The sequence below is a fragment of the Lycium ferocissimum genome, chromosome 3 (assembly GCF_029784015.1).
Source record: "Lycium ferocissimum isolate CSIRO_LF1 chromosome 3, AGI_CSIRO_Lferr_CH_V1, whole genome shotgun sequence".
NCBI classification, from domain to species: Eukaryota; Viridiplantae; Streptophyta; class Magnoliopsida; order Solanales; family Solanaceae; genus Lycium; species Lycium ferocissimum.
Genome location: NC_081344.1, coordinates 2,181,456 through 2,207,200, shown reverse-complemented (window position 1 = coordinate 2,207,200; position 25,745 = coordinate 2,181,456). Strand labels below are relative to the sequence as shown.

Sequence of the window (25,745 nt, the reverse complement as noted above, 5' to 3'; positions counted from 1 at the left end):
CTAAAACGTGAAACTTTTTATTCATACGGTGATTATGTATATTGTGTCATATAACATGGGCATAGATGCTGTATAAAATTTCTATCCTTTTTTTTTTTTTTTACTTAACCTATCATAAGTATGTACTAATAAATTATTTTGGCTATTATGATGCTCCGTATATAATTAGAAACTTAAGACATTGGAAAATGCCTTTTGAGAATGTAATACCCATCTTAGTTTCTTTTTAGGATATTAAACAGTACTGCAATAAACATCCGAGTAATTTATTTTATCAGTTGTAACAATATTCAATTAATTTGATTATAGAATTATAGTTGGTGAGGTAAGATATCACCCATGGAACTACAAAATGTAATCAGTTGTAATAGTAACTTTTAAAAAATGAAGCTTGATAATAATATATTCAGAATTACTTTTGAAAAAGTAATCCTTACCTGTACTTTCTCTGTCTATTGAATATTAGTACTATAGGAGTACTAAAAAAGCTATGGAGATTAGAGGGAGAGATAAGTAAGAGACAACCACATTAAAGTTTAATAGGGGCTTGAACAGTCGTTCAAAAATGCATACTTTGGGAATTACATGGATATTGCTTGATTTTTAATATGGGGTCCACTTTTTTTTTATATTAATTGATTTTTTAATATGGGGTCCACGCTTTTTTTTCATATTTGATTTTTTTAACATGGGGTCCACTTTTTTTTTTTTTGATATTACTTGATTTTTTATTATGGGGTCCATTTTTTTTTTAATATGGGGTCGACGTTTTTTTTTTTTTACATGAGTTGGAGGTGGATGACCAAACCACCTCCAAACTCATGCTTCTAATATAGTAGAAATGTCTTTCGGGTCTCTTTAATCACTAGTGTTAAAAACTAGTACAATTTACATTTTCGATTTTTTTTTTTTTTTACCCCTCCCCAAGAGCTCGCTTTTGCTCTCTTGGTGACTCGAACCCACAACCTTCGGGTTAGAGGTAAAGGGTGCTTACCATCTGAGCAATTCTCTTGGTGATAATAATTTTTTTTCTTATCTTACAATGATGATGTATCTACAGAGCCGGACCCAGGATTTAAAGAGCGCGGACACCATTATCTTAAGTCTTAACATAGACGCTAGCTAAACTACCAATGATGACTAAGATCTAATACCTAGACGTTAACATTGTTGAACCAACTTACAGTGGTAGATCAGTGGTCAAAGTTGTGCAAACCATATGAATGGTTGTAGGATCGATCCTAGGTATCTCATTTGTGCATACTAATTTTCTGGGGTAAAAGCACAATATCTAGTGCAAAAGAGGATTATTAACAAAAAATATCCAAGGGAGACCACTATTTGGGGAATCAGTCCTGGGTATGGGCTTCCCATGGGCTGTGAGAAGTGAACACTTCAGCTAGTTCACCAAATGCTCGTGTGTATATAGGAGTGCACAGTTATACATTTGTAAGGTAAATCACATATATATACAAAAAATTTCCCGAAGTTACCGAGTGCACGTGCCCTCCCTCCTTATCACGTGGGTCCGCCTCTGTGTATCTATTCTTCATACATACATATCAATTTTTTTTAACAATAAAAACTATTTAGTCTACTTTTTAAACGCTAAAATAATTTACCTAAAAATTATCTCTCATTAATAATTACTAATCTTTACGGCACGTTAGCAGGATTGGATGACATTCTTTAAAATTGTATATGGCGATTATTAATAAGAGACAACGGCACATAACGAAGACAAATAATATACTTTTACGACATGACTGAGGTTTGGGGTTAACGAAGACATGACTGAAAAACCTCAAGCTTCAATTTCATGAAATGGTGTGGGGTTATTTTTTAGGCAGTGAGAGTACATAATGTTTTTCGAAATGAGAGTAATGTACTTAAATTTGAATAGTTATCCTAAGAATTTCTTTTTAAAAATGAATGCAGAATACCAGTCTTCACATATCAACTCTATCACTAAATTATTAATTTATATTTTTACGTTAATATATGATTTAATCATGATAAAATAGCATTGTTTGATATAAACAAGGGACAAATAATTTTTTTATCTAAGCATCTCCAATCAAATAAACGTAACACTTTTCTTTAAATTAAGTTGAATATGTCTAGGCTCCAATTATTGCTGTTACAAAAGTACTTAGCAAGATTATTTCAGATGGGACAAAAAATTTAAATCTTCTAAACAAGGGAATCGTTCTAATATATTCCCCTCTTTTCTTTTCTCTGAATAAATATGCTCAATTCTATTTTTTATATTTATATGTGCATTAATCAATCAACAATTTCAACTTTAAACTAATAAAAGTGTGATTACATGAATCCTTAGTACTCATTTATTCTGAACCCACTCAAGGGTGAATTTATTGTCCAAATTATGGTGCACGTAAATTCATAATCTTTTTGCAAAACTAAAACTGCAGCATTAATTAATTAATGCTAGAGTACCTAGTAATCACTGAATGGTTTACAACTTCTTTTTGGTTGTGTCTGACCAAAAAGAGGACAAAAAAGGTTGCATGCTTGGCTCTCAGGTGTAACAGAAGCTCTAAAACTGTTCATAAATAAAGCCAAAAACTTTACAAGAAAAAGGGGGTCACTGATAAATTGTACTAGTGCAGTTGATGAAACCAAGGGCTGATTTTTCTTTAATTTCTTCTCTGGTAGTGGTCTTGGATATCCATTTTTATACATAGGATTCTGGGTCTACTTGTGTATTCAATATTAATATTTATACTACTTTCTGTATCTGTTTTCTCCTGAAATTGAGTTTCAGTTTCTGGGTTTTTGTTCTCTTATGGGTGAATGTTGCTGCATGCAAGCTAATGGATTCTGACTGATTCTTCCATTTACTGGTATGATGTTCTCCACCATTTCTTGGACTTGATCTGTTTTCTGTTTCTCCCGCCCACCCCCCCCCCCCACCCGCCCCTCCTTTTTCTTATATGTTGCCATTCCCAAATCTCTCCTTCTGAATCTCTGTTGCATGGCTTTTATGGTAGGGAGTGATAAAAAAATTTTTTCTTTTTCTGTGGGGTTCTCGTGGAACAAATGTCCTTCGTTGTGAATCATTGGGCTTTGCACATTTTCAAGATTAGAACTTTAGTTCTTTTTGCAGTGAATAAAGGGTTTTGAAATTGATTCCTGGATTGGTTGATTGCTTGTTGTGAATCATTGGGCTTTGTGCATTTCAAGATTAGAACTTCAGTTCTTCTTAAGGTGAATAAAGGGGTTTGAAATTGATTTCTGGATTGGTTGATTGCTAGCTGTGAATCATTGGGCTTTGCATTTCAAGATTAGGACTTTAGCTTTTGGTGTGGTGAATAGAGGGGCTTGAAATTGATTTCTGGATTGGTTGATTGATCAGTTGAGTGGGAGTATATAATAAGTACTGGTGAATGGTAACTCGTGGGATGGGATCTCAGAGGGGTGATGGGGGTGTAAAAGAAGCAAAGCCAAATGCTTTGGCTAGGCAAGGATCACTGTACAAGCTCACTCTTGATGAAGTTCGAAATCAATTGGGGAATTGTGGGAAACCACTCAATAGCATGAATCTTGATGAGTTTGTTAAAACTGTATGGACTATTGAGGCTAGCCAAGAACTGGGGGGAAATGATTACGTGGCAGTGCAGCACGGGGCTTCTCTGCAGCGACAATCAAGCATTACAATGTCCAGGGATCTCAGCAAGAAGACTGTCGATGAGGTGTGGCAAGATATTCAGCAGGGGGTAAAAATAGATAGCGTTGATAAGAGAAGCCAGGAGAGGCAACTTACTTTAGGTGAGATAACTCTGGAGGATTTCTTGGTCAAGGCTGGAGTTATTGCTGAATAGACCCAAGGCAAGAGAATTTCTGGTTTAGTTTCAGGGGTTGATTCAATGTCGTTGACACAACAAGCTCAGTGGCCACATTATCAACCCCTGCCAATGCATCAGGCACCAGAACAGCAGCAGAATATTCTACCAGCTTTTATGCCAGGCCATCCAGTTCAACAGCCTTTACCTGTTGTTGCTAACCCAATTATCGATGCACCTCATCATGAAACTCAGGTGGCTATGTCTCCATCGCATTTAATGGGAACATTATCAGACACACAAACATCTGGAAGAAAGCGAGTTGCTCCAGATGATGTGATTGAAAAGGGTGTCGAAAGGAGGCAGAAGAGGATGATTAAAAATAGGGAATCTGCAGCTCGGTCACGAGCAAGAAAGCAGGTGCTTTTACTTATTTTGCATATCTTTGGGATATACTTTATCATCTCTGTGCCTGTGAAATTTTACTCTTCTGATTGACAGGCTTACACCCAGGAATTAGAGAACAAGGTTTCACGGCTTGAAGAGGAGAATGAAAGACTTAAGCGACAAAAGGTAGGATTTGCAAATTAAAATAAATCATGCATGATTCAGCACTCATTTGCATTTCTTCTAAAGATATTCGAGGTATGTCATAATTACATCTTTCCTGTCATTATCATGATTTTGCAATGGCAATGTGCACTAAGTAAGCCACAACCTTAACACGTGAGGAAACGTATGGGCAAAATTTGTCGGTGCGATATCATTTTCTTCATACAGTTGCAGATTCTCTTTGATTCTCTGTGGAAGAATCTCTCACTGAATCTGGTCTATCGATTGTTGAAAGTTACTCTCTAAGTTCATTGGCTAAATCTTTAATTGGACGTGATATTTTCCTTCACAGTGAAACAAAATGTTCTAAATCATTTATCGACAGAAGGAATACTTGGTGATTCATGCCTTCTCCTTTTGTTTCATTTTTTTTCCCTTAAGATGGTTAATCAATCAGCATAGCCTTTATATTAACAAGTGATTTGTTGTCTTGTGATGAAAGTATGTCAAAGTTACTATAGGTGTGAAAAAAAAAAAGGATCTTCATTAGACTTCTAAAATGTTTTCAGTATCTAATCATTTTATTGAATTTCCCATTACCTAGTTGAAATGATATGAAGGCCATTGAGAAGAGGAGCTGTCTTCAATCTATTTTGTCTCTACAAATCAAATGGTTTTCTCATTCGTATTTTCTATTTTATTTTGTTGTTGTCCATGAGACTTTAAGCTAATTCTCTGTTTAATGATACATTTAGTGAGTCGGGAGAATCAGAAAGTACAAGCACCTAGTAGTTTTGTAACTGCAAGTTTGATGTTGCTCTGTGAAAGTATTGACTAGGAAAAACACTATTGGCTGCTAAAAGATCCAGCCAGAAAGTTCAACTTTTTTAAGCTAAATATCCAGCTACACTCTAAGATATGGTTCTAGATTGCAGTTATTGTTAGTTTCTTAACTATCCAGTATAAGTAGGTGGGGTTAAATTTTTCCCTTTGGAGTTCCCATTGATTTAAAGAGGGCAATTGATGAGGTTGATGAGTGAAGAACTTCACACACTTAACTTCTTCTTTTGTTTAGTCCTTCAGGCAATGTTCTAGGCTTTACCTCATCTTCCACCTGAAGTGCACTTTATGCTTTATTTAGACCAAAATGGTACATGAAACTGATAGATGTAAGGACCCCTCTTTACTTGGGCTATCCATCTCTTGCAGCTTGCTGCACTTCAAATCCATCTCTGTATTATGGGTAAAATTGAAAACACTTTCTTCTTAAACTTATAAATAATTACGAGGATCATCCGAACAAATAACTTGGTGAATCTCATTGGATTGTTTCCTTGTATATTATTGCAATGCAGATTCACAAAAGAGAAAATAAGCAACCACAGAAAAGAGAAAAACTAACCTTCTGACTCTCAATGTATTTATGCTTTTGGTTTGGCTATAGGAATTCCTAACCAAATTGAACTAGCCCCATATCATGCCAAATAAAGAAATGCTTTAGATATTTAAAATACTTGGTCATTCAAAGACTCATTACTTAGTTACATAAACTTGTCGGATGTGTAGGTAAGACTTATGCTTGGCCATGCCAACTTTTTAGTTTGTGTTAATTTGGATTGTGTTTACCCCTTCAAATGCTTCTGAATAAGTCACAAGTGCTGACATGGCAAACTGCAAATGTCATTATCTCAAATAGCAAAGTAGTTTTTTTTGTAGTCGAGTTGTCTCTTGACAATTTTCAGAGGTAGTTGCCTCCCTTCAGTTCCTATGAGGGTCAGCACTCGGCATTCACTTTCAGAGTTAACCTGTTTAATATGGTTTTATCTGCAGGAGATTGAGAATATTTTACCAAGTGTTCCACCTCCAGAGCCTAAGTATCAGCTCCGCAGAACAAGTTCAGGCCCTATCTGAGATAACTTCATGTATATGAATGGTGCTTTTAATGTCATTGCAAATTTCAACAGCTACTAGTTTTTCTTTCTCAACATCCTTGTTCAGGAGACTGCCTTGGTAACCTCTCCGAGTGATTCATTGTCGATGTGTACTCCCCCTCATATGTAATGTGTCCTTGTATGTGAAGTTTAATAGTTTGGGAACTGAAAACATGGTTTTGGTAGTTTTTTTTTTTTACAGTTTATGTGTCTAGAAAATGAGGACATATATAGCTTAGGGTCATCGTTTAGTAGATACAAAGGCCATAAAACTGCCTGGACTCGGTCTCTATTTAAGAATCAAGTGACTCATTTTCTTCTTTCCCCATTCTTTTCCTTCTGCGATTTTGACTGCTTTTGCTTCATGTAACTTAAAATACTCGAATACGCCACTGCTTTGCTGAATCAAACTTGGGATAGTTTAACCATGAGATTCTAAAAAATGGAGGTTCCCTATTAATCCATATTGTTTCGACTCCATAAATGTAAATGGTTGTTGAATTGGTTGGCAGAGCTTATGTTTTTTTAGATATTACAATCATTTGACTTCCAATTGCTTCATTTGCTCCAAATAGTGCCACCTTTTTTCCTTTCGAGAGGTTAAATCATAAATTGCTTGCTTTCATTCGAAAGCAACAGAACATCAAGCAATGATCTCATCACGAAAAAAATGACTTTTAAAAAGTACCAATTTACATAACAAAAGCACACTTTGAGTATTATTTTCTTACTATTTAATCCCTATGCAAGATCATCCATGCACAGTTCCTTTGTCCCATTATATTCGACAAGTTGGATTAGTTTTACATACACCCTTTCATCATATAACACATAATGAATTTAATTTGTGTAAATATTAGTCTAAAGAAGGGGAAAAGGCTTTGAAAATAGATGCAAATGCTTAAATTGCAACTAATATACGAGCAAAATCTTTGAACATGCACATTTGCTAAATTTCAAGACTTCAGAAAACTGCTTTCAATATGTAAAGGCTGCAGAGGACGGGCAAGCTGTACCCTGTAGAGATATACCTGAGCTTACGTCTTTTTGTCATAAAGCACACAAAAACAAAAAAAAAAAAAAAGAAGGCCAGTGAATAACATATATGCCTTATGTACCTAGTGTTTCCTGATCTACACTAGCTAAACTAATTCACACCCTTTAAAACCATCATCTTGAAAGCCTGGCAAGAAAAGGCCCAGCTCGATGTGGACGCATTAAACTTCAGTTACCTTATTGGAGTAACCATGAGAATATAACAATGGAAACCTATAGATCTTTCCATACATTAAAGTCAGTTGTTGAGCCATTGTAGTTTACTATACTATCCTGGCACCCCATGAAGTAAGTAGTTTGCACAGGATCAACATTTACTAGAGCATGAGCAGTTCCAAGGGGGCTGACTGCAACAGCAACTTCATCTGCACCAATTATTACTTCCGCGTAACCTTTTTTTACCGCATCATTTTCCACCTGTAAAAGAGTTAGTGAATCAAGAGAAGGAGGGGTATATATAACCAATTTGCAACCCTAACCCATAAGAAAGGAAAGGAAAGCATGACTACTCATTCAAAAAGACAATTCTAAAGGAAAACATGATTACTCATTCAAAAGGACAATTCTATGGGAAATGTAATAGTAATAGATGAGATGATTTAATAGCTATAATTGGTTTTTCTTTCGAAAAGTAGCTATAATTGTTTATTTAATCTTCATTTCCCTTTCATTTGATTCAGAAGTAATGAATAAGCAGCAAATCATGCTTTGGAAGTTTTAGAGGAGCTAGCTGCAAAAATTGACACATTGAACACTTCCAAAGCATCAGCAGAATGCTTGCTTCAATGGTGAGTAAAGAGAGACTATAAATATAGAGAACCCCAAAAATTGGATGAAGGAAATAGAAAAGAGGGAGGGAAGGATTAGAGACATAAAACCAATCACCCACACTCATGGTCTTCAAAATGTATCTTAGGTACTGAAAAACGTAATTACAAAAAGCAAATGATTATGGCTTACTGGGAACAAATAAACTTGAGCAAGTTTTTGGTAGACTATGAAGATTTTGAAGAACTTGAAAGAAAGCTTGATTATGGCTCAGGGTTGACTTCAAGAAATACACCCCATCAGAATAAGTCACTTCCACGAGTGTAACTTTGGCATACAAAGTAATGTGCAAGGTCTGACAGTGTTTCTTTTAATTGAAAATATGGGAAAACTACAAAAATACACTGGGCTAGTGACAGCATCTGAAATTTAAGATTCCTGAAGAGCCTGCGGAGCAGACAGTTTGTTTGACACATTTGTACTAAATTCATTTCCTAATCAATGCACAATTCATCCAAAAGCAATTATAAGCAAGATACTTATCTCTTCTACCCCAGGTAAATACATCGCGTTGCAGGGACTACAATGGAATCAAATTCATTTCTGTAACACCAACATTTCAAATTTCTTCATGTTTCTGGATTATGTGCAACTGAAAAATATGTTTCCCTACAGATAAACATAGTAAACGGAAGGATCTAAAGTAACTCACCAATTATTAAGATAGGTAGAATTGTAAAAGCTTTCAACTTTGAGATTACAAAGAGGAAAAACATACCCGGAATACTGTCTTAGCTCCCCAAATAACAAATGTCTCATTGCATGTGTGGTGTCTGTGGTTGCCTCTAAGACCACCAGATCTGATCTCACCCAAATGAACTGAAGCACAACCTGCTGCCCCACCTGCAGCAAGTGTAACTTCCCTCTGTCAATAGGAGAATCAATTGAAGAATGACAAATAAAATTGTTTAAAATCATCTTCTTCTTTACCTTTTTTAGAAAGAATTGTTTAAATTCATCTTGCAGTTAAGTAATAACTTAAATCGGGGTAAAAGGGAAAGGAAACACCATCTACTTTCCCCTCTGTACTCCAATTCTGAACTTTCACATTTTCATAATTTTCTAACATTACAACAACTACAACTGCTATACATTAATCCCAAACTAGTTGGAGTAAGCTACGCGGATCTTCTATATCTAGTCCTCTATTTGGATCCTTTCATTCCAATACCCAAAAATTTCTCCTTTAAAGCAAATTGGGGGTTCTCTAAGACTAAAAAATTTCTGAATCTCACACTAAACAAATATACCTTAATCCCGACTAGTTTGTATTTCCAGCATGCGTTCTTTGCTTTTATAACATTTTGTTCTTCGCTAAGCCCGCATGGACTCCGAGAAATTATAGGTCTTCTATGCATTAATTAGAGAGAGAAAGACAAAGAGAGCACGAAGCTTCCTAAATCAAGGGCAAGATAAAATATCATAGTTTGGGAGTTGTGGAGGTCGAGATGTGCTAGCAAGTTTGGCAATGAAAAACCTTCAGTTCTGAGGTCTAAAAGCTTAATTACATTTAACATTGTGCAAATTATGCAAGCTCACTTCAAAGGGGTTGCAGTGGGGAACACTTGGGAGGACATATGCAAGTTGTTTGACCTCAAACTAGTGGAAATATGCTACAAAAGAGTGTTATGGATGAAGCCATCTATCCCTTTCCTCAAAGTCAACAGTGATGGAAGCTGCATAAATGGCAATTGTGGAGGAGGAGGAGTAGTGAGGGACTATACTGGAAAAACTTTGATGGCATACAGCCTTCCACTTGGCCAAGGATATAGCAACTGGGCAGAGGCTCATGCTTTATTGTTTGGACTGCAATGGTGTATAGAGCAGGGTATGTCGTTCATTGTGGGAGAAACTGACTCTTTACTCATACAGAAGTGCACTCAAGGAGACTGGACAGTTCCATGGAGAATTGCTGAAACAATCTCAAATATCCAAAGGCTGATTCAAGGGAGAGGAATTACCATTCAACATTGCTTTCGGGAAGCCAATCAAGTTGCGGACAAGCTAGCTTCTTTAAGTCATCAACTACAAGAGACACACATCTACACTAGTTTTGGTACAATGCCAAGACAAATCAAAGGTTTACTTAACGTCAATAGATGGCAACTACCAACCTTCCGAGTCAGGAGAAAAAGACCGTGTGTGCTTAGAGTGGAGCCACCATGACCATTTTAGCTTTATTACCACTATAGGTTGGAACTGATGTTGTTTTTAGTCTCACTTTCCTCAAATTTGTAGGGACTGATTGCTTGCATCAGACCCACAAGGTAATCTAGAGGGCCAGGCTATCCCCTCCCTCTACAAACTGTAACTTTTTGGAAAAGTGGTAAAAAAAAAAAAAAAAAAAAGAAGCAACCACCCACGCTTATCTTTGGTAACAATGGAAGAGGAAGCTCAGACCCTCACATGATTAGCCTCCTGATCTTTACAAGAAAATCAATTCGAGACTTGCACATTTTCTTAAATTTCTGACACTTGTATTTTGCACAATCAATCAACTAAGCTTTTTTTTTTTTTTCTTTTTTCTTTTTCCAAATAGTCTGGCTAGGCTATATAAATCCTTAATATCCATTTCACTTCAGAAGAAGCTATGTATATTATCAGTTAAAAAAAAAAAAAAAAAAAACTAAACTTTAGTTGCCCTCTGGGTGTTTCTAACTAGTTGCCTGACCAAAAATGCTCAGTTTTCCTTGTTGCTTTTGATGACTCTTTATCAGTTCAGCCGATGAGAAATAACCCAAGTTCTGTTTTTTTGGTGGTTGCTACCAAGACTATGTTTTATGCCTATCAAAGGACCTGGAGATGCTAATCCACAAAAAACATATTTAATCATATCTTCAGGCATTAACATAATTTTAAGAAAGATAGAAAGAGAAAGTGAAACCTGAATCAAGAGCTAGGGAAATGGGGTTGAGCAACCATCCACGTTTGTCTTTGGCAATAGCAGAAGAGGAAGCTGAGAACCTAACAAGATTAGCTTTTTCATCTTCTTGAAACGACTCTCCAGCAGATTGAAGCACCTTGGCATGCCACTCTTCTCTCTGAGGGGTAGAAGTACGTTGGAATCTCAGGGAAACCCACGTGAGGAAAAGGAAGAGAGAAAGCAGAAAAGGGAAAGCATGGGGTTTCTTTAGGAAAGATTTGAGTGAGTTCATCAATGTTGAGATTTGGCTCTGATTCTGAAATGGGTTTGTGGCGGTGGAGATTGGGAGTTGGGGGTGGTTGTGGTTACCCGAAGGGGAAAATGATGTCCTTCTTGGATTTGCCATCTCTCTCTCACTCCCTCACTTTTTTGTTATTATTTTGTACATTATTCTCTTCTATGTATGGCCTGAAGAATGAGCAGTCGAGTTTCCCTACTACTACTTGGATTTTGCACCTGTCTTTTCAATTCTTTTCCCATAATAATGTACTACATTTTTGCCTGAACAAACTCTGTTAGTGTATAATTCTTTTTAGGCTTAAGGCATATGCCGCCCCTAAACTTGTTTTTTTTTTTTCCCCCTATTTTGGCACCTCATTATTTCTCCCGAACTCATCCTTAAGTGTGTTTATCAAACCCACTAAATCTGATTTTTATTAGAAGCATAAATTAAATTGGGGAAATGAAGGTGGAGAAATATTTTAGACATGTGGTAAGCTACTCTTTAGGTCATGGATGTGTCGGTTTCTGCTGGTTCTGTGTTACACCCCGTACTTTCAGAGAAGCACTTATTAAATTTGAACGTAAGTATGTCGAGCTATGGCTAAGTAAAACAACTTTGGATTATGAGGAACGAAGCATTATTAAGTATATTGTATGAGTAAAGGATGAATTACGATCTTGTAAGTCGTAACCGGGAAGGACAACCTTGGAACAAAAGGACATGACTATTATCAAGTATGATTAACGATAAATATCATGTATGGAGAGTTTCGGAAGGTTCCGGGACCAAGCAAATCGAAGAAAACAAGTTTGTCGAAAATTTGGAAATTGGTAGAATTTTGGACAGAATTTTTGGGCCAACTTTGGAGGGGTATATCTCCTAGTATATTAGGAGTTTTAAGGTGTTTCAAAAGCCTAAAATGAATTTCGTCGAGTTTAGTTTCCAACGTAACAAACCGCTCGTCGATATGACATCGGAGTAGAGAGTTATGGACGTTACAAGTTAGGCCAGGGACGAGAAGAAACGCGCGCTACAATAGCCGGCATTTGCTACGATACCGAACCGACTTTAGAACCTTATAAAAGGGGTTTTACCCCTCATTTTTCATCCAAACACCTCTCAAAATATCCCAAACTCTCTAGAATAATCCCCCAACTTCCGTCCATAGAATTTTAGCGCAAATTAAGTGAAATCTCCGGATTTAAGTCCGAACAGCGTATAGTTGTGATTATAAAATCGTATAGCGACGAGTTTTGGCTCAAGTTCAAGGGGAAAATGGAGATATCGCAATATTAACGGGAGTAAGGTATGAATCTCTTCTTATTAATGTTAGTTTCGGTTTATTTACGGATATAAACTTGTTAAATAGTCGTATAACGAGTTGGTTAGTTGTGGAACTTGGAAAACATCGTGTGGGATGTTTATGGAACATGATGGTGTTGAAAATGATGTTGTTGATGTTGGTATTGTTGTTGTTGTTGTTGGTTGCTGGATTGTGATTTCGGGCTAGGCATATAAACGGGGGAGATGCTACCCGAATTTCGGCAGATTTTAAATGGATTTTAATTAAAGGCATGAGATAAGTGTATGATGGTGCGCCTAACAATAGTATGAATGGTCTTATATGTAGATTACTAGACGACTACGAACGATCATAACTAGATTGCAAGACAAGAGGTAAGTTGGAAAGTCGGAAAGTAAGCTTCCAGGTATGTTAAGGCTAAACCTTTCTTTCTTAAGGCATGATTCCTTTGTTGTGAACCTATATATGACATCTTCAATAACCTTGTTTCTAAAAGTACCAAAGCTTACAGTTCCCGATGTTCTTGTGATATCCTTGAGCTTGTTTCACGGCTATTGATGTTGATCTCATCTTATGACTTTGTTCCTTCAAGGTGAGATGTGTTCATGATGACGGTTCCCTAATAATAATCCAACGAGTTTAGAAACAGGTTCTTAAGGGATGTTTCATAGGACATGAATAGAATGCTAGCAGAAGATCTCTAACGAGGTACTTAATGTTCGAAGAGAGGTTCATGTTGTATCTTAGGATTTGGTTACGGCCTAGTCAAGTGGGAAGAAGTACTAATTGCCTGAGTTGTGCTTATAAGTCTTTTGTGATTATATAGACCTTACGGGTTAAGTGATGACCACGGGAAGTGTATAGAGATTACTTGTAGAAGTTTAGTTATGATGTTGATTATAATTACCACTGGTCTACGACCGAGGCGATGTTACCACGTTACTACGGCGGTTGCGCGACCACCATCACTTGGGCGTTAGCACTAGGACGAGAAGTAAGTTAGAGATACGGTGATTGTCCATAAATGCGGTTAAAGATATGAGAGTATTAAACACGTACGTACTAGATTCTCATCGGTAAGTCGAAAGTGCCAGGTTGATTCTTATCCTCTTTCTTTGCAGCATATGTTGATTATGTTACATTTCCGCCTTACATACTCGGTACATTATTCGTATTGACGTCCTTTCTTGTGGACACTGCGTTCACGCCCGCAGGTGTAGACAGACGGGACGAGGATCTTCCGCAATAGGCTGCTTTTAGGTACCAGTTTTGATTGATGGGCTCCATTTCTTCCTGGAGCATTGCCGAGTCTGAGTTGTATGTGTTTTTTTGTGACAAGAGAGTATATCGGGGGCCCTGTCCCGACTTGTGTACTTCAGTCATGTTCATAGAGGCTTTGCGCATTCCCTGTGTACAGCTCAGTTATGTTTTGTTAGTGGATATGTGGACGTCGCAGGCCCATTGTATATATACGTACGCATGATATTATATTCATAGTTGGCCTTCTTGGCCTTATTTTGCCGTTTGAGACATAGAGGATGCGAGTTATCAGTTGGTTCGCTCGATTTAAAGTAAGGTCGGTGCCAATCACGCCTCACCAAGGTTGGGGTGTGACATTCTGCTCTTCCACTGCTAGCTTAATTAAGAGCTACTCCTTTTTATCCTCTCAATTGCTACTAATCTTAGCTAAAAGATGGCATAATTAAATTAGAATATAGATTAGCATGTTGCTACATTGAAGATGAAATACTATGTAAGTTAGATTGTGTTTGATAGACACACTTGAGGATGAGTTCAGGGGTTCAATAGGAACAACACTAAGTTGAGGTGCCAAAATGGAAAAAAGGAACAAGTCTAGGGGGCCGCATATGCATTAAGCCTTCTTTTTATTAGTGAAGAAAAAGTATCGTTTGGTTGGTGGGATAAAGATAATAATTGTGTGATAAAATATGAGATTATTTTATCTTGTGTTTGTTTATGGCCTATGGGTATCAATTAGTCCAAGGTTTGTTTATTGCACCATTTGTACTCTATCTCATATAGAATATAGAAGATTTGTCTATTACATCCACCAACCAAACGACCCCTTAGTTTATAATTTTTATGAAAAATTTTAAAATATGCAAAATGATATGTAACATGCAATTTATATGTGTTCTAATTGAGATATAGGACGATTTGGAAGATGATGTTAGCTTAAATTGCATTCTGAAATTTACCTTATAAATCGCCAAACATAAATCAACGTAATCTCAAGTTTTTATGCCTAAATGGAACATTTCTAACCCTAACAATGAAACCAACATAAATCAGCTAAATATAATAGGTAGGACAAAAATATGTTGTTTTTTAAGGTATCTTTGTCTGCCAAAAAATGGGATGCCAAAGATTTACCGTTTATTATTACATCATTTTGACATAGAGAGTTGTATTAACAGCACATTTTCAATAACTAACGATACATTTTAAATACTAAATTTTAGAAGTACATGATATAATAAAAAGAAAATTTTCATCTAAACATATTAGTAAGCTATAGAGTAGTATTGTTTAGAAACTCAATTTATCTTGAAGATGAAGCTGAATAATGCTCTCCACATAAAAAATTGCATTTCCGCAAATCCACTTCTTTTCACCTGATTTTGTATTATATGACGTACCAACTTGCCAAGCAACTATACATAATTCATGAGGCTCAAACATTCATTTATTCTCTAAGATACACCTAAAAATTGCATCTTTCCCATTCCATGGCGTACATAAATCTGTGATATGGAGATGAAGGTTTACAATCAATTATCCGGAGAATTTTTAACCAGCTTTAGTTCAACTCTTTGAAGTGATATGCTATTTTGAAAGTCATGCACTTGTACTTCTGCAGCATATTGTGCTGGCGATTGACTTTTCACTTCTGACCTGAACTTTTTACTTTTGGTACTTCAGGGTAATTCCGTTAACACGAGCCTCTCTTGTATTCCATTTTCTTGATCCAAAGAGTCGTGTTTTGAATTAGGAATATCGCTGTCTTCAGGTTCTTTCAGAAAGAATCTGAAGGTCAGAAGTAGGCCGAGCAACTCAATAATGTTGAGAACAAAGAAAACCAACTGATCACCTGTATTACAGCACCATATTGCCTTTGTTTAGTTTATCGGGCTCAACATTTGTGTTAAAGTGCATCCAAGTAGGCCGTCAGATAATCCATAGAGTACACTAGTATTGTCTCACAAAAGCAATATAATGGGAGCAAAAGAAACTGACGCTTGTTGTAACTTGTAAGTAAAATGTTTTGGCACTTGAATTTTAAGTAGTGAGGCCACAAGCTTGAATTCAATAAACTAAGTCGACTTACCTGGCAGAATATCAGCGTCTTGACGCCGTTGTGACCAGGACAATCTGTATAAATTGCAGATCATGAGAGAGTGACGATACATAATCTTGTTTATACGTCTACATAGACAGATAGTAGAACTTAACTTTCGAGTTAAACATACACCATATTACATTACCAATAGATACAATCCCGAATTCGCTAAACTGAAAACGGACATCTGATTATATCACTATGCGACTCTAGCATTAACAAATACACCAGGTTAAGCTCAGACCCTTTGTCGATTAAGGCCAAACATGAAGTACTTATAAGAGCTAAGGTTGTGTTTAAAGGAGATGAATAGCAGAGAAGAACTGTCACTACATTCATTTGTATGACATATATATGGTGCTAGGTTTGTTTGGAAAAACACTGGCAAATTCAAGAGCCGGCAATCTCATGATAAGCAAAAAAATGACCTTGAAGATCAGCAGACGATAAAGAGAAATGAACAACTTACAATGAGCCCCCGGCTGCTGGGCCAATTGTCTTGAAAAGAGACATTGAGGACATTGAAATGCCATTTGCAGCTCCTCTTTGCTCCTGGGACTGAAGTTAAAACATTTTACTCACTCATGAACTTTACTGATCACTATTATATAGATAATGAAAAAAATATGCTTATGGGTAGAAGGTAGTTACCACAGCTCTATTCTGCATGATTAGTAAGCCAGTTGTAATTGATACCTGATCAAACATGAAAAAATAACCACTTATACCAAACTAACAACTTCGATATACTGAAATAGCAAAAGCCAAACAAAGGTAGTTGAACAGATATGAGGAAGAAATTTGTTACCAAAAAAAAAAAAAAGATATGAGGAGAAATTCTGGTGCTAAATGAACCTCACTTCTTGCATAGAAGAACTAAGACTAAGTAAGTGTTTGAGGAAATACGAAAAATATGTTTTATTCATAATTTCACGTATACGAAATTGGAGATATCATGAACCAGAAAGTTAAGACACAGCTCAATTACATTCAACTAAGAAGCACTGATTAAAAAAAAAAAAATCAACTAAGAACCTTAGGCATTGAGTGCATTGGTCAAATATTTTAACAAAGCGTAAATCTAACATAAACTTGAGAAAAGAGCTGCACAGATGAATTAAGTAAAAATAATCGGTCATCTCTTTCTCCTCAGCATCATGCACCATTGATTTCTGAATCATATTGCATACATAATAAAAATGGAAGTAATAGCATTTTAAATTCAAAAAACAAAAAGAAAAACAAGCAATTATTCCTGGATATATACAAAAGCACCGCATTGAATTTCTATCAATCAATAACTTCGTGAAGCTGAAGAAGTCAATGATCTAAGGAAAAAGTTCTTACGGAGAGAATATTTTTTAACATAGACGCACAGTTGAGCGCTATGGAGAGGCCAACACCAGTTAATAAAGCTATATATGGGTAGCTTGCCAACAATGGTATGCTTAAAACCTGAAAGATGAGTAAGTTCAATTTAAACTAAGAGTGAAAAGGTAACTTTATTGGAAGTGGTAATATAAGTGACATGGCAGTTCAGTCAGGGGCATACTGCGCCAACCCGAGAAATCATGACAGGCCCAGTAATCCTTTCCACCAGTGGATAAACAAGCAGCTGAAAGAGTAGCAAACCAAGGCCTAGTAGATCATGAAGACGATTAATATTATATCCGGATCAAAAAATGCACATTTTTCCAATATAATCTGCCTAAAAAGCTTTAGAATACATAAGACAAATTGTCCTGCAGAATTTGGGCTGTGTCTTTATACCTGTGATGGCGAGAACTTGTCCAACATCAGCAGTCGTAAAGCTTAAACCCCCAAGGGTCCTTGGACTGACAGCCCAAAGTGAAAATATCTGAAAATGCACACGATCATAGGATATATTTTTAAGTTTGTTCAAGCTAAGGGCTAATTCTTCAGAAGGTTCCTTGGATTTTGAAATACTTTTTGAAAGAAGGATAAACTACCTCCAAATAGGCAATATCGTGGAGCTGGAATACACAGTAGACAATAATAGAAGACACTAAGGGCCAATTCTTCAGAAGGTTTTGTTTAGAATTCGGGGCTCTGCGTTCAGAATGCTCCATGCTCTCAGACACATTTAAACCATTTTGAGCTCCTTCTGCAACTGCATGAATATTATTTTGCTCTTTTTTTATTCTGTTATGCTTATGCAGTGTCTCCTGCAACGTGTTAGAAGTAGTCAAACAGCAGAAACTATTTCAGTTAATAATTCTGGTTCTATATTTTACAGAAGATCAGCTATGTCAGGCACTGAGTTGAAAGAAAAAAAAAAAAAAAGAGAGAGAGAAAAAGAAAAAAACAAAGCTATGGCAGATACTTTAGCTCATAACCATGGATTGGCACAGATCATTTCAAGAATTATGAGGTACTTATCTATGGAATATCATCACGAGTTAAGTGACTGAAATGTGAAAAGGAAAGATATTTATGAAGGAAAGCCTAGAAGGCACTTAAAATCAGAAAATAAGTATACTTAAACATATATAAGACTAGAAGCCATACCGGAAGCCAAAAGGACATTACTGTTGCAGCTAATGCAAAGACTGATATCATAAGGCAAGGTAAAAAATATGGGAACCTGCAAGGTAGAGAACCGACAATACATTTCTTAGCGCCATGATAGGAATGTAACCAGGAAAAAAAACAGATAGAACCAAACCAAATTCTTCTCAATAGTTACAGGAAGATCATCCTTACCTCCCAAAAATGGATTCTTTGGAAAATACTCTGGGATACTTTTCTGCAGGCTAGAAACAACATAAGTGACAGGAGAATTATTAGTCAGCGAACATACACATAATAATTACAAAAACTGTTCCAAATATATGGTAAAGCAGGACTAGAGCTTCTAAAAGCTTATGTTAGTAGATTTGGACATTAAGTAGGATCCCTATTCAGCTTCAGTTTCAAGCCATGAAGAGATGTTAAGCAAATGATACGTTGTTTTTAGTCCAATGCCATATATGAATCAGGTCAGCTTATTATTTTCATGAAACATTATGTGGAGGAAACTCCAAGATCATAGATAAATGCAATTAGGCCAGAAAGTCTTTCCCTAAACAACATGTGAGTGAAATCAGGTTGGCAAGGAACAAGATTAATATTTGGGAAAAGAAGATATATGTGATATTATTGTACAGACTAAAACTTGGACCATAAAATGTTCCGATGAAACACTTCTCTCAAAAAGATAGTTCTTCAGTCTCCACTATATAAAAATTAACCCCAACAATTGCACCCACAAGAAGTACTGTACCTGTGCAAGATAACCTCCAATAGCAGGACCAATCACCAAGCCTAACCCCCATGCCGTGCTTACCTAAATAAATAAAATGTTTAAAAACATTTTATAGCATAGGGTCTCAGAGATATGCAACAAAGCTGTTTAAAAGGAAAAGAGAAGCAACTCACAGCAGATATCCCCAGAGCATGGTATTCTTTTCGGCAAATCTCAGAAGCATAAGCCTGGAGACATTGAAATCAAATAATGTTAATTTTCAAGTATTAAACAACTGAAAAATTGAATGAATCCAGTAAGCATGCACATACTCTATTTTGAAAAGAAGACCACAAGAAAGATAGTACTAAACTAGTTGATACACGCCAGTAAAAACTCAAAATGCAAATCACAATTTCAATCCTGAATAATAAGATGCTAATAGCTGATATAAAATTTCACATGAAGTAGCTGTAAAGACATACACGCATTGTGCCAATTATTCCGCACAAACTGCCTATAAGGAACCTTGTAACTATAGCCATCCAAAAGTTGGTACTAAGGCCAAAGAGCGCATTGAATATAACCCTGCAGTTGAATTTGCGTATAAGAAATTGAAACAAACTTGAATGAAATAAACAGAATTGAAAGTTAGCTGAAATTTTTTATTGCAGTCAAAATCTTATGCACGAGGACAGTGATTAACCACACTACTAACACTGTAATTGTGCCAATCACAACAACTGGCTTTCGACCATAACGATCAGCAATTATTCCCCAAAGAATAGAAGTCAAAGCTCTTCCCAACATGAATGAAGAACCTTCAAGAAATGGTACGCATGTAAGAAGAGAACACACTGAAATTACTCAGAAGCGATGACGAATGGTATACTGACCTAAATATCCGGCATAATAACTTATATCTTCCTCCCTTTCTGCAATGTGAAAATCTCTGACCTGTAGGAGTCAAATGTTAATATTGCGGGTACACACTAGTAGATCAAGAATCACATACAGGAAGAATAAGCCATAAATGGCTAAGACTCAAGGAATATGCTTGAAATAGAATATAAATGTGTTTACTTAAGAAGCTCTAAGTGCAATTAATTTCTAGTAACCCAAGTCGATGCATGCACAAAAGTAGTTCTCCTGCTACCATAGGCCATAGCAACTCATAATCAGGAGTTCAGCAATATATATTTTTATTTCTCTTCAAAAATCTGATTAAGACAGTAAAGTTTCTACAGTCTTCTATAGGTAGCTGAGATGTTAATACAATTGGCGGAAGCTCAATATGGATAATATCATATAGAAGTGTTTATTAGAGGTAAAGTTAGTATAGTTGGCATTTAAACTCAAATGTAACGCCCAATATCAGTACAAGTGGAAAAAGGTCGGAGATTATATATGGGAGGTTTTAATGGAAAGCATAGTTGGAGAAGCCTCTTGCCAATTAAAGATATACATAATGAAATAGACTATATTACGTAAATAAGAGAGTCACCTAGCTATATGGTGTCAACTATGAATGATGGGTTTCTCCAACTCAGACTTCTGTATGTATTAAACTGAAATTGATTTTGGTAATTTGCAAACCATGCTAGTTTCAATGGAAGTACAATTTTCTGGTTTTATTGACATGAAACTACTAATTACTAATATTCCTTCATTTGCAAAGAGTATAGTGCATAGGTGCTTCTTATAACATCACACACTTGTATCTCACCAAATGTTGATTGTCTAAATTCAGTTGATTTCTCCACAGTTTCGCTCATAGTTTTCTTTAACGTGTTCTTGTTTGACATAATACAACTTCTTCTGCTGCTCAAATAGGCAACTCTTAATTGTGCTTCATTTGTATTTAAGCAGCCTAATGCACGTTATAGCTGTTGTATACAAGGCCCATAGGGCAAAACTATAAATAGGGGGCATTTCCCTACTTTTAGGGGTTAGCTCTTTCAAGATCAAGAACATTGTAATAGCAAATATATATTAAAGCATCATTTCTCTCTCTCTCTCTCTTTCTCTCTCTCTTGTCCGAATCAGTGGATTTTTGTGTGGGTTTAGCTTATTCTTCTATCACCGTTAGCCTAATCTTCTATAGCAACATATTCATTCAAGGCATTGATATATATATTCATATACACGTATTAAAAGCACGTAAATCCATAAGTATTTCTCACAAACACAAAATAGATTTAAGTTATCCACATATCCTGTACCTCACTTACAAATTCAACTTATTACCCGATTCCGGGGTAAACAATAGCAGGTGAAGAAGTTGGATAGTATAGATACTTCAAGAAATGCAAGCTTTAGTCACATGATTAAACTGAGTAACAGAATGGATATGTACCATAAAATAGAGGAAAGGGAAGAGAGATGATATCGGCAAAGCTGCAAAGGACATGAGAAGAGAAGTTAATGCAAAATTCTGAGAGGGTAGAGGTATCACGGAAGAAATGTAACCTGCAAAATTATTTTTCTAATGGCTATGTTTTTCGTTTGAGATCAAAATTAAAGGTGCTGGAAAATAAAATGGCACTAGTATAAGCATAATATGTCTTTAGAATTTGTCCATGTAGACCTTCGTAAGCTCAAAAACAAGACAACCATAGGCCAGAATCTCCATAAGATGCAGTTAATTTGCAGCATCATCAATTTCCCATTTTTTAAACAAAATATATATGTCGAATTATAAACTACACGAAAAGCTTATAATTAGGAACTACAGAGTTTTAAAATTATTCTGGAAATAAAAAAAGTAGAGTGAAAACAATTAACATTTGGCTTAGAAATAACGAGTAGACCAAGCTTTTGGCTGGCCGGATGCAGTAACCAGTGCTCCTAAAACTGACAAAAGAGGCATAAAGAAAAGAGAAAAACAAATATGGACCTACAAATTGTCACACTTGTAATTATTATATTACTATATGACCAAAATATATGCTCATAAGAGTCCAGCAATATTGTTTTAACTTATAAATCATGATAAAGATAAATAGAAGGCAAACACAAGAAAGGACAAATTGTGGAGGCAAAAAAGAAAGTCGCATATGGGATGACAAATGACACCACAAAGGGCCATATCTTCATAAAAATGACAGCTTTTAGACACCAATCTTTCAAAATCTTTAAAGAGACAACAGGGACTACTAGACAGTTTTAAGCAGAAATTACTCCATTAGTAGCGAACGTCCATAGACAAATCTAAATAACAAGGAACAGAACATTTAAACAAGAAAATTTATAGAGTAAAAGATTCTAAAAATGATAGGAATTCAAAAAACTCATATATATATCCTATACTCCAATTTCAAATTATTGATTGCCGTCTTGCATGTCACTAAATTGAGACTGCCATGCACCTTAATTATTATTGGAGTGGTGTGGCTAACATGCGACAGAAGGATGCCGGCTTTTTATTGGGGACATGGGGGTTCTTCCGCACTGAAGCAAATGATACAGGCAATCATTCTTCTACTCTTTATCAAAGTTGATTATTCTGTAAGTTACTAGGTCATATCGAAATGACTCCATTGACACTGAGAGTAAGATATGTAAAATGAATCATTTAAGTTTTAAAATCTCTTACTCTATACTAATTTATCTTGTACATAATATTCAAATTTCAAGACAAAAAAAAAATCCACATCAAATTCTGTACATTGAAAAGAGAGAGAGAGAGGAGAGCTGACAGCCGCAGAGAGTGACGACGGAGATGAAGAAGACAGGTTTAAAAGGGACGCCGGTGTCGGAGCGTTTAAGCTGCTCAACTTTGCAACCTGGACAATCCTCATAATATTCATACTCTTCTTCATATTTCTTCATCAACGGCTCTCTTTTCCTATCACCCATTTCCTCTTCTTCTTCTTTCGAATGATCTGTTCACTTGATGAGTTCTTCTATATATATATATATATGCTGCTACTACTACTACTAGTATAGTAGTAGGGAGTATATAGTATCTGCAAAGCTTACGTAGTACTGCGGCCTGTGGGTGTGGTATGGGGAGGAATTATAAATTGGGAGTGGTTGGGAAGGTCCCTATCATTCCCCGCTATATTCAATTTCATGCAACAAACATTAATAAAGTACACCCTCTGTTGTTTCACAGTAATCCTCATACATACATATATATTAACCCGAGTATGTGACAGATATTTAATTTGACCCGAAATTTAAGATTGATGATCTAAAATAAGTCATCAAATCTTATCAACATATAACATAACGGTACTCACTAGTCACTATATATCATTTTTGTGGCATTGCAAATAATGTCTCCATCCATGTGTACCATTTATATGTATGGTAATATTGGTATATATATATAGAGAGAGCTATTCATTATACTATAGTATAACATTGTGACCACTTACCAACAATATTTTTTCTTTAAAAAAAGATTAATTCTTATTATACACATTATAATTATGTTACACAAATAAGTTTTACGATATTCATTATGCTCCATACTTTCTTAATCAAATACCAATAACATGTCCTACTAATAACATTGCTAGCATTATCTCCTAAGTACAAAATACGTCGATCGCAACAATTAAAACTTATCAACTTCCAACTTTTCTCGTTCAAATTAATATTTAATGTAGTCATACTAATGAATATCACACGATTACAAAAAAAAAAAAAAAAAAAACTGTTAAAACATGTAAACTATCCTTTCAAAGGAGTTTAGCAGTTTAATTTCCAACTTTGCTTACAACAACAACAACATACCCAGTGTAGTTCCACAAGTGAGAATAATTTCTAACTTTGCTTCTTCAAATAAAAAGTAAAGTTTTTATTTCAAGTAATATATTCTCCCATTTTTTTGTCACAACCCAATTATTGGGTTCTTTTTGTCTCCACTCTCGTGTCATTTTCAAATGGTATTTTCAACCACCGTTGCGTCATTTAGCCCATAATGAATGAGTATATATTAGCAAACAAAAAGGTTAACAAATATATCTTCTTGATTAAATGTGTCCAATAATAAAGTTATTGTAGAAAGAACAAAAACAAAGGACCATCATTCCGAATGAGTGATGAGACATATTCATTCTTACAGTAAACGTCATATATAGTAAGATAAAAGAAACGAAGGAAGGATGATTATTATTTGATTGGGGAAGTCCATTTAAAAAATAAAGGTATTTGTTCTATTTTTCACTTACAAAAGTGTTTTGAAATAATAAAAGCACTATGATCAGGAATAGTTAATATTCACTTCCAGCAAAAAAAAAGATCACTTTTAGAAATTAAGTAAAACAGGAATTAATCTAAAGTAAAGTAGTAGTGATATTAACATATTCATAGGTATGTTACTCATCCACCCGACAAATACAAAATATTATTACAGAAATCAGAAGTGGAGACGTAATTGCTTGCACATTATTTTTATGTGCACTTGAAAGATATGGAGCATATCTATCAAGATTTTGATTCAACAGCTTTCCTCAAGATTTATTATTTATATATATTTTGAATAATGCATTGATTAAAACTCCTTGGTGTGAACCACTTTCTGGCTCTTTCACTTAATATGTTGCTATAAAAATATATTAGTGAGTGGTGACCTATAATGGCATTATTTATTAGCTAGGTTGCAGATTGGGCATTTACAAAGTAACATACTAACAATATATACCCCACCTAGTCAAAAGGACAAAAATTTGACACTTCATTCATGCTAGCACATAAAACGACCAAATTCAGTTTTGATATTTAAGTTTTTTCAAACTATCCATTGGGAATAAGAGATTTAAAATTAAGAAAGTGACTCAACGGAAAAATGGAAAAAAGTAATATTAACTATAATGTTTCGTGTACTCAAAATTATTTTACGTGGATCCTTTGATTAATTTTATTGCCAATTATATAATCGAACCAATGTGAGATTGATTAAACCAGTAAACACATGCGCGCACACTGCTTCGCTGGGTGTTGAGAAGCAGTGACCCATGGGGGACACAACCGCATTGTTCAAATGCCGCACAGATGACCTCGGTTAGAAAAGAAAATAACAGAGAATAAATTCAGTGTCCTTAAAGAAATATTGCCCATATATTCTTTAGGGAATACATACAAGTTTCTTCAGGATTCCTTAGAGCCAAAAAATGTTACTGCAGAATGAATAGCGGCTGCAGGGATTACGTGAATTTATAACTGAAGAAAAAGACTATTCATAAAAGGTGTCTTATTTCTGAACATATACTTACTTATAATTTAAAATTTAAGATTAAATTAAATTCCAAATAATAAAACGAAGAAAACAGTCCTTTTATTTTTCCAGAGTACAAACTACTCTAACGATCTTCATGTGCATATCAATAACCAGTATGGACAATCTCCACGTGCATATCAAATAACCAGCACATACGATCTCAACACGCATATTGTATACTCAAACACGGACGATCTTAGCTTACAATCTAGCATGGAACTATTGTACATGTTCGCTGATATGGTATTATGCACAAGTAAGCCCGTCAACCGGTTCGGTTGAACGGTTA

The 25,745-nt window shown here is 35.5% G+C and overlaps 2 protein-coding genes and 1 pseudogene across 3 annotated transcripts; 1 reads left to right on the top strand and 2 right to left on the bottom strand.

Moving 5' to 3' along the window:
• Positions 1-2,306: 2,306 nt before the first annotated feature.
• On the top strand, positions 2,307-6,613 carry LOC132049218 (ABSCISIC ACID-INSENSITIVE 5-like protein 2; annotated as a pseudogene).
• A 574-nt stretch (positions 6,614-7,187) lies between these two features.
• LOC132049220 (uncharacterized) lies at positions 7,188-11,579 on the bottom strand. Its single transcript, XM_059439939.1, has 3 exons — positions 11,058-11,579; positions 8,892-9,016; positions 7,188-7,762 (listed from the first exon to the last, which is right to left on the bottom strand). Exons 1-3 carry the CDS (start codon positions 11,440-11,442, stop codon positions 7,559-7,561), a joined length of 714 nt encoding a protein of 237 aa, XP_059295922.1. The 5' UTR covers positions 11,443-11,579; the 3' UTR covers positions 7,188-7,558.
• Positions 11,580-15,233: 3,654 nt separating this feature from the next.
• Positions 15,234-23,306, bottom strand: LOC132049216 (protein ZINC INDUCED FACILITATOR 1-like). 2 transcript variants are annotated; one of them, XR_009413067.1, is made up of 17 exons: positions 22,926-23,306; positions 21,584-21,624; positions 20,124-20,184; positions 19,946-20,048; positions 19,713-19,815; positions 19,422-19,475; positions 19,267-19,329; positions 18,708-18,757; positions 18,513-18,588; positions 17,954-18,169; positions 17,754-17,841; positions 17,536-17,621; positions 17,331-17,438; positions 16,635-16,679; positions 16,453-16,541; positions 15,735-16,015; positions 15,234-15,656 (listed from the first exon to the last, which is right to left on the bottom strand). XR_009413067.1 is itself a non-coding variant. In XM_059439934.1 (17 exons), exons 1-17 carry the CDS (start codon positions 23,083-23,085, stop codon positions 15,562-15,564), a joined length of 1,560 nt encoding a protein of 519 aa, XP_059295917.1. In that variant the 5' UTR covers positions 23,086-23,301; the 3' UTR covers positions 15,234-15,561. The 2 variants fall into 2 exon arrangements, 1 of the variants encoding a protein (XP_059295917.1); XM_059439934.1 differs by having other exon boundaries at positions 15,234-15,734; positions 15,972-16,015; positions 22,926-23,301.
• Positions 23,307-25,745: the final 2,439 nt, after the last annotated feature.